This window comes from Apteryx mantelli, chromosome 2, assembly GCF_036417845.1.
Source record: "Apteryx mantelli isolate bAptMan1 chromosome 2, bAptMan1.hap1, whole genome shotgun sequence".
NCBI classification, from domain to species: Eukaryota; Metazoa; Chordata; class Aves; order Apterygiformes; family Apterygidae; genus Apteryx; species Apteryx mantelli.
Window position 1 is genome coordinate 34,187,416 of NC_089979.1, and position 12,066 is coordinate 34,199,481.

Sequence of the window (12,066 nt, forward strand, 5' to 3'; positions counted from 1 at the left end):
ATGCGTGATTAATTAAAACTAGCAACAGACACAGAAACCAAAAAAAAAATTTTTTTAAATAAAGTAACTTTGGAGGTTGAAGTTTAATGGCAAACCTACTGTGTAAGTTTCAACTTGATATCATCTATGGACTGCAAATAGCTTGAATATACATTTTCAAACTTGAAAAGCAACTTTTGGTAAGAGTATGTACAATCTTCTAAATTGGCCATTATGGCAGCCCAGCCTTGGTGCTGAAGATGTTCATCATGTACAAGACCTTCACAAAAGGAGCAAAGCTTCTTAGCAACCTCATACATTTCCTGCAGAAAAAAATAAATCAGAAAATATAAACAACTTCAGACAGATTTTTAGTTCTATATTGCTACCATAGTGAAGTGAAATACTTAGAAAATGAAACATGAAAGTGTTAAAATAGAAAGTGTTAAAAGATATACAACTTCTTGGCTAGCATAATTTAAAACTAACCAAGAATAACCAAACTTCTTTCACTCTTATGTAAAACACTTAACAGATAACAAAAAAGACTACACAGATGATTTACTAAGAAATACCTTTCTTCAAAACAGAGAGATGAAAGTTGCAATTCCAAAAAAACCCCTTATGAAATTAAATACTGCTAATATAAAATATTCAGTGCATACATACATGAATAATAATGCTTGTACTATTCTGATGGGAAGGAGCTTGCAAATGAGGTACATTAAGGAGAAACAAGAAACAAGTAAAAACTCAGGACAATGAACAGTAGCATCACCCAGTTGAAGGAGAGGTGCATTAGATGCAGGGAGAGATGCATGAGGGCAATGGCAGGGCAGATATAACTGAAATCTTCCACTGATTAATAAACCAGATGCAACAAGATGAGTAGCAGTGAAGAGTGCCCACAAAACTCCAAGAACATACCCCAAAACTTGGTATTTCCAAACTACTATGGAAACTTTTCCATTAAACAACTGGATGACAAAAAGTCACTTAACTGCTATAAACAGGTCAGAATTTTATTACTGCCCGACTGGGCAGAGTTAAACCAGAGAGCTAGGTAAGGCAAGTACCATATTCTATTAGAAGTACGCTAATGGCAGTGCCCTATTACTCTTAACTCTAAAGTTTTAACTACTAATAAAAGTAGTAGAATAGCTACTTTTAAGTTTACCAGTTTAAGAAAAGAGAGACCGGTCCCCAGAAAAGTACGTACTTCTCAAGCATCAAAATGGAAAAAAACAAAACAAAACAAACATAAGTCATATGGTAAATTCTCCAGCTCAATACTTTACAATAACATACTATACTGTAAATATTCTCTTGAGAACACCTGTATGTTGGGTGCTAGTTACCTACCCTCCAAGAAAGAAAGTACTACCGCTTTTTGTAGGTTGCACATACTGTTAAACTATGGTTGATGCATACCTTTCCTTTGACAATGTAAATGCAAGAAAGACATGAGTGGAGAAATAACATTTTTAAATTGTTCAAGTACAATGAGAAAGCAGTGTTAAAATTCCAACATCAGTATATTATAAAATTCATTTGTTGCTGACCACATGGTTAGCAGCCCACATGCATACACACAAAAACTTACAGCCCAACAATGACAGCTTATCTTCCCAAAATAAATCACAAAACTGCAAATCATTATCAAAACATTAAAGAATTTATTGATAAAACCTAAAAGTTAGGCAGACCACTTTTTTTTTTTTTAATAATAAAACCCTTCAAGTCTTGTCTCCAGCACTGTGACAAAATTCCACTCCTTTCCAATACTGGTATCTAAGCTACCAGCAGACAAACAATACGCAAACATACCTATACATTCAATTTCAAGAAAATCAAAAACTATTGCAAGTTTCTACCACTTAGTAGTACAGATACTATTTGCCCTTTGTTCTTTTGAACTTCATCCATCTTTTGTGCACAAGAGAAACAATTTCCAATTTGAAAAGAATAGTTATTCTGCAAGAGTTCATCTCTTAAGACCAAATCAATTGCATTTTTCCCTAAAAAGTAGCACAGGAACCAATAAGCCAACTGGGACAGCATCCAGGCAGAGCTGAAACGTACAAGTCATTATCTCCTGCCCCTCTGTACAATTTAAACACAAATGCAAAATAATGCAATATTGACAAGTAGAAAGTTTAAGTATTTGCTTAAATTCATTTTTGTATAAAAGGTGCACAAAGGCAAGCTCCATAGCCTATGAAAAAGAACTGCTGTCTCCTCAAATAGCATACTGAGAGCCAGAGAGCAGGCTATTTTACTCTAAGATATACTAAAAGATTTATCAAAAAGCATGAAGCTCAAAGGGCAACCAAGTGTCCTCACTGCATTCCAATGCACATCTCATGAATGTAAACAAGCAGTTTAGTTTCAACCCACAAACACTATTCCCTTCCCCCCCCCCCCCCGAAACCTTTTAAGCAGTTCCTTCTAGTGAGTATCAGGGTTCACTGAGAAAAATAAAGACTGAACTTCTCTCACTGTTAAACAAAAATGTTTCTTTAAAAGTGCTGGGTACAGGCTTTTGTTGGTTACCTTTTCCTTTGGACAAACTAACAGAGCATGACAAGCTCTTCCGTCCAATGAGGAAATGCACACACTATGGTTGTTATGACCAGACGTTCTGCCATGAGTTACACTCCTAACTAGTATCCAATGTTTGGACAGTCTTAAATAGCATCCAGTCTTTGGTTTTCTACTTAAATCTGAGTTCACAATAAGAATCAGGAGTTACAGAGTTAGCTTTATCCTATGAAGTTCTTTCTTGTATGGCATTCTGGAGGCTACCTTGAGAACGTAAGTGTTCTCAATTTAAGGTTTTAATTGTTTCCAAGGTTGTTTCTTCAGTGAAGCACTTTCAAACACAAAACAAAATCACAAGTCCTCAAATTTTAGGAGAGAAAAAAAGTTGTGTTACAGCTGAAATCTTTTATTACACTAACGTCCAGAGTTGATGCTCTTTATCTAGGAGTCTGACCTGTGACAATTTACCTAAATTGGGAACTTCTCTCCGCAGTTTGACTCCTAGGAAAGTTAAGGAGTAAAAGGACAGCACTTTCCAGCATGACAACTTAATATTTCTTTAATCTTTAGAAACCACGTACCAGAGGAGCATTCTAATAGGTGGCAAGATCTATGATGCAACAGAGAAACCCACAAAAACTGCTATATAAAAAATAAAAATACCTGTCATCTAAATAAAAACCAGGTTCATTTAGCATCTCTTCAGTGTCAGATGAGCTACAATTCCCTGGTGTGTACACTGGAGATGTGAACATTAAAACAAAATCCCATTAGGTAAGCGGTCATAAATATGATACTGACAAACAATAGAAGTTTTTCTGAACTATTTAGATCTCAGACTGAACTAGCATTGAGCTCAAAATTCCTCAAGCTGAAAACAGTTAAGTTTGAAGTAATGTGTTCTCAAGGTATCACGTAATCTGTTCTCACGGTAACCTTTAAGCCAATACACTGTATGCCAAATTGTATGAACAGTGACATGACAGTTTCAGGATACATAAGATAATACAACAGAATTCTGTATTATAATCCTCCCAAAGTTATTTCCACATGTATATCCCAATCATCAAGAAATTCTCTCCTGGTGGGTGTGGAGAGAGAAGAGGTACTATTCTGCCTGCATGGATAATCTGAATACAAAATCTGCAAGAACCTCGTACTCCTTTTGACACCAGTTTCCTAGGCAGTATCATGAAGTAAATGTTCAACTAAAAAAGACTATCACTGTGAATTTAATGAATGTTGTAACAAAGTTCAAACCGCAAGGAGTAACTATTTTTGCACCTATCAGAATCACTTCAGTCAGATATACTAAGCAGATACAAGTGCAGTGAGCAAGAACAGTATGTTAAACCATTATTTTCTTTTTTTAACGTTGCAGAAAAAGGAAGAGAAAAAAAGCACTCTTTCAGTCAATCCTGTAATCCTGTGTTCAAAACATGAGGGCTGGAAGTAAGATTAGAATAAAGTGGTGAAAGCTTTTTTGCTTCCTTTGGAATATTTGTTACTGGTCAAAAAACTGTTTTGTATATAGCTTAAATGTAGTTAAGAAATTAAGATCTACACAAATCTTTTCTATCATTCCATCACTACTGAAATGCATCTTCATGTGAGTGGGCTTGTTCTTCCTGCCTTTTCTATAGACGGTATTTTGCAGGAGACATCCTTGAGCTAGTTTAGAAGATCAAGACTATTCTATTTCACATAATCAGGATGTCTGCATCTGGAGAAAAGTTAGACAGTTCTCTACTAAATGAACCAAGTCTAAAAATTGAGTTATTTTAAGCATATACATGCAACATATGTTTTAACACTTCTCAGTAAAGTTGCCAACTCCAGCATAGAAAACTAAAGTCTGCTAATAACAGGCTTGCTTTTGTCACTGATTTTTCACAGACCCTCTCAGCAATACCCACAGATACCCAATGGTTTACAGGCTGAGGAAAAAAAAAAAAGTTACAATAAAGACTTTGGTTGAGTTGTAGAGCTAAGCCCATCTTACACAGATACACCAGCATACTTAGAACACTGACAATTTCACCATACCACTGGAACCCGAACCTCAAGAAACACCACTGCCAATACAACACTAGATGAACCCAGGCTAATCTTAACTTGCCTGTATGTTGAACAGTAAATGAAGGCATCTTGATTTCTTAACTGTCAAGAAATTCACAGGCTCACCAGAAAGATTTTATCTGTAGCCAGATGCTTTAACAGAATATTTGAATTATTTTCTTCTATCATCATAACTTGATTCTTCTGATTATAATAATTAAAGTTTAGTAAGTTTGAACCAGGAGGCTTATCAATAGAAGCAAGAAAAAACACTAAGTACATGTTATCTAAAACAGGTAAAATGTTGGTAAAATGTTTAAATGTTGGTAAAATGTTTCCCAATTTCAAGACTGCATCCATGCATCGTACTGTCCTAATTCTGCTCATCTGAAGGAAAAAAAAGTCATGGAAAGTACAGTTTGTCTGAAGTGCTCTTTGAACTTACCTCTAAAGAACAAAAGTTCTCAGGAAATGCAGTGTTCTTTCCATTCTCTACAATCCTGTGGTAAAAGGAAACAAGTCAAAGCCCTCTACTGCCATGTATCTGACATTCTGTATAAAGGACTCCTTATAGGTTTCCGTCACGCTAGGAACAATCTCAGGCCACCAAAAAGGATCTTTGAAAGTGAAATTTGTAAACACCCACACGGTATAATAAATGATTCCACAAAAGGTGGTGTCAAGGCTAGTATTCCCAATTCATATATCTCAGAATAAAGCATCATTGTTACTACATAAAAACTGAAATCTAGAGAAGTTCTTAAAGACCTGTAACTGAAACACCTAACTTCACTGGGATGGATATTTAAGAGATTTCATGGCAATTGCTCTTCTCTCCATTAGACAGTTCACTATTCCATTCTTTCCCTTTAGATTTTAAAATTTTGGCCAATTTTAGAATTTTGGCCAACTTTGGTGATTGTGTTCTTTGGACATTTGTCCACACAGTTCAGGACCTATTACATACTTGCAAACTGTTTGTTTCATCAGCATAATACAGACCCAAATTATTCATAGCTTAATAACTTTTTCATTTCAGTCCTGTCTTCATTAGCTTGGTAGCAAAAGCAGGATAAGATAAGTGACAGAATTTACCCCTGGAAAAGAGCACTGAGATGCTAACACAAAACACTACAGCCAATGAATCAAAAGAAGGTACAAAATAAATGACAACTTCCAGTAGCTTGATTCCAAGCCATCCAAGTCATATTCGTGTGGTGAATTTTCTAACAACAGTTCTGGCTACAAAGGCCAAAGTGAACCAACTGCTAAAAGCTATTCCATTTTAATCCCACCCAGCTCATACCTCATTAACAGATTATGGAATAGATCTCTGATCCTATCAAATTACCAACAAGTTACAGAAAAGTTGGGATTTCTATGGATGAGCTAGAGGTGTGTCTGACTATTAGACTAATAATTTAGCCAAAGAGAATGAAAACTAGCAATTTAGCCAGCCACAAAATTATTAGAATGCTAAAAAATTATGTTCTTTAAGAAACTCTTTTCCAGAGGGTCTCAACAGCCTTCTAGTCAAAGTGAAACAGTATCTGTTAAAACTGCAGATAAACAGCTGCTTTTAGGTGGCAGGATATGCTTCTTGGATAAGTATTATAAAGCATTTGGAACTAAACCAAGAGTGATCTACATACTATGACTACAGTTATGGTTTTAGGTGACCAAATGGAACAATCATGCAATTATTCATCTTCAGAAAAGTAAACTGACAGGAATTGACAGTTTGATGATGACAGCAACCAAATATGACAAGAAATGTGAAGTGCACCCACTAATAAAAAGTGCAGGTTTCCAACATCCTCCTTCTGGGACAAGTAACAAAAGGAACTTCAGTTAAATCAATAAAAAATAAAATTAAAAAATCCTAAATTAACAGAAATGAATTCCATTTTAGCAGCAGTGCTAAAGACCGAAAGATTAGACAAGATTAACACAATGTAGTTTACTGCACAATACATTGTGTGGAGAACAGCTTGTCTTCTCGTAAGCTGGTGTGTATATGAATTTGTGCAAACACTCTGTGTACCTCATTGTCCACATACTGCAGCTCAAGGCCAAAACTGCTGAACTGGAAGAGAAGAGGGAAACTAGGCAAGCTGTAACACTTTATGCACAGGCATCTCTCAGCTAAATTTTTAGTCAAAGGGAAACCAGGATACTGGGATATAAAATGAAAATAGGCTTAAAAGGCTGCTTTAACTAGGATTTAAAAGACAGCCAGCAGATGCAACAAACACTGAACAAAGGGTTCTTACAGAAAAGCCTATAAAACAGAAGCACTGCTATATTTGACAAAAGCTAGGGCAAGAATTTCAGTTTAACTGGTAAAGGAACAAGTTAAGATCCCAGACGTAGTTTCTTTAAAGCTACTAAGTCTTTAAACTATGAATTCTATATAACAAATGACTCAGGCCAAAAATAAGAACAGAGAAAATCTGAATATAGCTTAAATTTATGAAAGCAGAAAGATAAATCTGAGGTATCTTGATATAATAATGATGGAACAGTGGAAAACCAAATAGGCGGTAATAAATTTGACATAGGAATGATTTTCGGTTAGGAGGTATTAAATCTAAAAAAGGTTATATTAAAATTAGTGAAATCAGTTTCAAATCTGAAAAAAAAATTGACTTTTACACATTCCTATACCCAAAGTTACAAAAATACAAATATTCCAGTGTGATCATACTTCAGGCTTCTAGCTCCGGAAAAAATATGTTTACAAACAACAAAATGAACCAAGTTGATTCAAGTCAAAAGCAGTTGAGCTATTTAGGTGACAATGACTCACTTATGTAGGCAAGAGCAATATCTGAAGGGGAGATGCAAATCAAGAAAAATAGCATTCCATTTGTGTTATGGAAAATGTTACAGTTCTGCACTTTTTCTATCAACACATTCTGCAGTAAAAAAATCTGAAAGAGGAAACAAGCGATGACTTAGCAAAATTTATTCAAATTTTCTAAGGACTTTTTCTTTAACATAACTTTAACAACATAGTAACAGTTTAAATTAAACATGCAGAATAAGACTATTTACCCAACCCCCCAAATTTAAGCTATCCGTAAGACGGGAAAAAGACAGGGGAACCACCGTGAACTAAAAGATGACTTTTGTTCAACTTGTACAGTAATTAAGGATATCAGAAAGTGACAAATAAAATGCAGGTAGCAAATGTCGATTCTATACCAATGCTGATCAGCTACGGTTGCCCCACCTAACAGAAGTGAGATAAAAATAAGCTCTTAGACAGGGAAAATAGATGGAGAGGAAAAAGATATGGACCAAGAAAAATACTTTTTAAAGCAGAGTCTAGAACTACTTTTCATTGTGGAAAAAAATTGTAAGAGGCCATATAATAGTGTATACAAAGTATGGATCAGAAAAAGTGAATCAGAAATACCTGTTCACCTTTCTCCACAGTACAAACAGAAAAGCTCAAAATCAGATGAAAGAAAAGGTGTGCGGGCAGTGCACCTTTCACATAGTTCTACAGCATACTTGCCAAGTCACAGATATTGAAAGACTGATTAAATTCAAAAGTTTCCAAACTGGTTTAGAATGAGGTAAAAGATTTCAAATATTGAAGTCATTACACCCCAAAATATCTATAATCTTCCACACAAAAAGAAACCAAGTTTTCCTATTCATAAAGCAGAGCATGAGCTGCAAGAGCTAACCAAGAAGTCTGAATGGACGTATCATGAGTTAGCAACATTTCCAAAGCAACTTATACCGTAAATTCGCAATAGATATGAATGCTAAACTTTCACAAAACTCCATTTTGCAAAATTTATCTCAAAATTTAAGGTGCAAGTTACACACCCACCCCACTTTTATGTATACCTTGTCATATCCCTCATCCCTCTACTGCTTATTATCTCCTATTGAGTCTGGTTATAAAATTATACTATATCCTCTGGACAGAGCAGAGATCAAATTAAATAGAAACCAGTAGATAACAAATATTACTTGATTTTTTTAAACATAGTTCTATGCCAGTGTTACTTATTGTTGGCAAGAATAGGTAAGGTTTTAAACTGAGTAACACTTTAGATTTTAACTTCCATTCTCCTGATGCAAAGAATTTTCATCATATACTAACAGTCATGCTGTCCTCTAAATAATTAGAACCAGCAAAAATACTCATATCAAGTACTGTAATTTTGCTTTTCTAATTTTGCTTACGAGTTAGCAACTTCTTATTCATTTAAGAGGGACAAACCCTGGACCTTTGTAATGCAGACTCTTCATGCACATTTTGTATGAAGTCTGTGTAGTATGCTCAGTGTGGTTTGAATGCATCATTCTCACTACTACAAAGGTTCAGAGCCTCCCTACCTCTCCCCAGATCTTAATCAATATTGAGAAGGATTAATATCCCATGTTCCCTTTTCCTCTCAGCCCAAAAAGCTTATGGTGAGCCCTGAGTAAGATTAATGTTCTAACCACATTCTCAGTCTTCCCTCAGTTTTTTCTGAATTACCACTTAATATACTTCAAGACAACATTGTGAAAAGCTGCTTTAATTCTACACTAGTACTCCTTTATACAGTTTTCACTCCCTGATACATCTAAAAATCACAATAGCCTATTTACTAATCTTTCATCATAAGTGATGTTTTCAGTACCATCTCCTCAACCTCCCAAAGAAGTACCCAATACACTTCCACAGCATCATACAGAGCCTATAATTTTCAAAGATTTACAATCTCTGATAAAATGAACCACAGGTAAGAAGGTATACCAGATTTAAGAATATTTAGGGACTAAGTGTCTCTCAAAAACTACTATCACTGTAGGCCTTTTACAAGCTGGGAAGAACTGGAAGGGGCAAGAAGTGGGGCACGAGGAACAATCTTTTTCAAGATCAGCCTGCAGAGGCTAAAAATAACACCTCTATTCTTCTTAAATCCATGTTTAAAGACTTTTAAATACTAATCTTCTTCCCCCAATAATATAAGCAGATGCCATTGAGTATGAAAGACTACTTTTTTCTTGAAAATCATCTAGTGAGTCATGATCAATCTCTCTAGGTTAATGTTATAACTCCAGTTGGCCACAGAAATTTTAGGAGTATTTTGGAAATCCAGGCTTCCCTAACAGAAGGGGACTTGTCACCAAAACAAGCCAGTCAAGATCTAAGTCATTAAAACAGAAAGACTGCAATAAACTAAGGCTTGCTCTACATATATTAATATATATCCTTCAGAATCAAAGGGAAAGAGAGGGTAGTACTAACAATTCTTTTCTACTCTATCAGTCAAAATGTTAAACATTTAACAGAAGTCAGTCTTGCTGACTTTTATAATGTCCTCTTAACATCTCACACAATGGTTTAAAATACTTGCAGTCTCGGTGGCTGAAACCAGAATTGTCGCATTTCCCTTATAAGGAGTACAAATAAAAGTCTCCCACTCCTAGCTGAATACACATCAATATCCACTCTTCTCAGTAGGATAGTCATACGATTCACAGATCATTAATAACTCAGGGCCCTGTCTACTAAGTCAGCAATTAACTGTCAACAGGTGTGGGGGGGAGAATCAACTAGCCTCAAAATAACCTTTGCTTAAAATCAGACAATATGTCAGCGTCAGATTATTCAGCTTACTTCTCCCCCTGATGACAGGTAAGGAGGCCAAGGAGAAAAAAAGTACTATGTAAATAAATACACTCACTCAGCAATTTTCACTGAATTCAGCTGTACAATATTAAAAAAGCCATTTCAAACACAAAATGTTCTTTTGGACTGCATTAAAATTGTCACTGAAGCTGAGAAACTTTACTGCCAAGACAACATATTAAAACCATGTACTACTACTTCATCTTGTGCCAAGTGCTACACATACCTCTTCCACCACACCCAGCCCACAGAAGTTCAAATAATGTTTGGAGACAGTAACAACACTTAATGCACTTATAATGTAACATCTGAAAAGGAAAATGAAGCAGTATTTCCCAATATGAAGGAAAGCAATCAGTTCAGCTATTGAACACATTACACCATGCTCTTGAGCATGCAGCCACTCATACACACACTTGATATATTACTGCCCTTGTTGCTGGGCATATAGTTTCCCCTATCAAAGTAATGCAGAGATAACCAAATTGAAATTCTGAAAAGTTTGTTTTCTATACAAATAGAAACCAGCACTCAATGATAAAAAAAGATGACATTTGGGGAAGTGGGAGCTTGCTTTTATCAATTCTTCAACAGTTGCTCAGATGTGTAAAACAAAATGGAAGCTGGGATAGGTACTTTTAAAAACTATCCTGCCAATTTTCTACTTGGTTTAAAAATGTCTACAAAGTAGCAACATTTCCTGGTTTTGAGTTGAGGCAGACTAAGGCTCTGAAAATAAGACAGAGCATTAAGCCAAGAGTCCAAAACAAACAGATTGTTTTTATTTTGCAAGTGCCATAAATATATGCTTCCACAAATCTGTATTACAATTTACTTTTGAAAGAAATGTTGAAGATACTGAAGAAGCAAGCGCTTTTCAATACCTACCTCGAAATGACAGAGTCCCAAGAATATATCATCACTAATACGGCATTTTCGTGTCTTTTGAACAAGCTATTTCCAAATTTATAGCAAGCAACTCCTCTGACATACAAAAAGGTTATTTTTCTTTGGTGTGAAAGTACAGTAAGAATTTACTTACCACAGCAAGCTGTGTCCGTGATGCTACTGTATGAAAAACCGCGGGCATCATTAGAGATTCTTCTACTTTTAATTCCATCTCATTCTCTGCAGAAAATGTGGTTTTTGGGATAGCTGGTGGACGTTCACACAAGATCATTTCTTTGTTGAATAAAAAAATTGGATTGGTGTCCTGTGCTCAAAAATAAAACAAAGCCAAACATTGAGTAAATGCAATATACTTTTCAATCACCAATTATTCCATCGTGTGCATAATGTGTCTTAAGAACATGTTGAAATCTACACATGTAAGCTGAATGCTTAAAAAATTAGTTTCACAAAACAGAAAAAAGCCCAGAAAACACAATACACTACAGAAAAATACTAAAAATCCATTAGTAACAGTTTTTTCTTCTAAACTGTGATTTATAGAAGAATGCAGTATGCACTTACTGTTCCAGCACTGTAACTACAGACTTTTCTGTCTGGTGACATACACTCTCCTCCATTGACAACCAGTACCTGGTGCTGAATAGCAATCTTATACTTTGTTTGAATCGCATGTTTCAGGTCAGCCACACTGGAAAAAAGAACGGGATGGGGGAAGGTGGAAGGGAAGAAGAAAATAGTATGGATGTCTTGGTTTCTCTAATTTTACATATTCCTGATATACAGACAGGTGTCTTGTCTGTATCAAAGCAGGACTTCATTTCCTTCATCTATTGCATTTTTATTCCACATAATGACAAACTCTAAAGTGCTATGATCTGTGGCATTCTAGATACCCAGCCCAGAGCAAAAGGAGGAGCTCCTCTACAGAACTG

The 12,066-nt window shown here is 35.5% G+C and overlaps 1 protein-coding gene across 6 annotated transcripts in view; it reads right to left on the reverse strand.

Annotated features, from left to right (window-relative positions):
• RB1CC1 (RB1 inducible coiled-coil 1) overlaps positions 1-12,066 on the reverse strand; it is an 83,881-nt gene that overhangs the window by 53,638 nt on the left and 18,177 nt on the right. For 5 of the 6 annotated variants that reach the window (XR_010883280.1, XR_010883281.1, XM_067290451.1 and 2 more), the window contains exons 4-6: positions 11,696-11,822; positions 11,265-11,435; positions 100-302 (exon numbers count right to left, since the gene is read on the reverse strand). Coding sequence is in view for 4 of the 6 variants with exons in the window: in XM_067290451.1 (XP_067146552.1) it covers positions 100-302; positions 11,265-11,435; positions 11,696-11,822 (501 nt within the window). In the remaining 2 variants the exon portion in view is untranslated. Of the gene's footprint in view, positions 1-99; positions 303-5,023; positions 5,079-11,264; positions 11,436-11,695; positions 11,823-12,066 lie in introns of those variants that run through there. The other variant, XM_067290452.1, reaches the window with a different exon arrangement.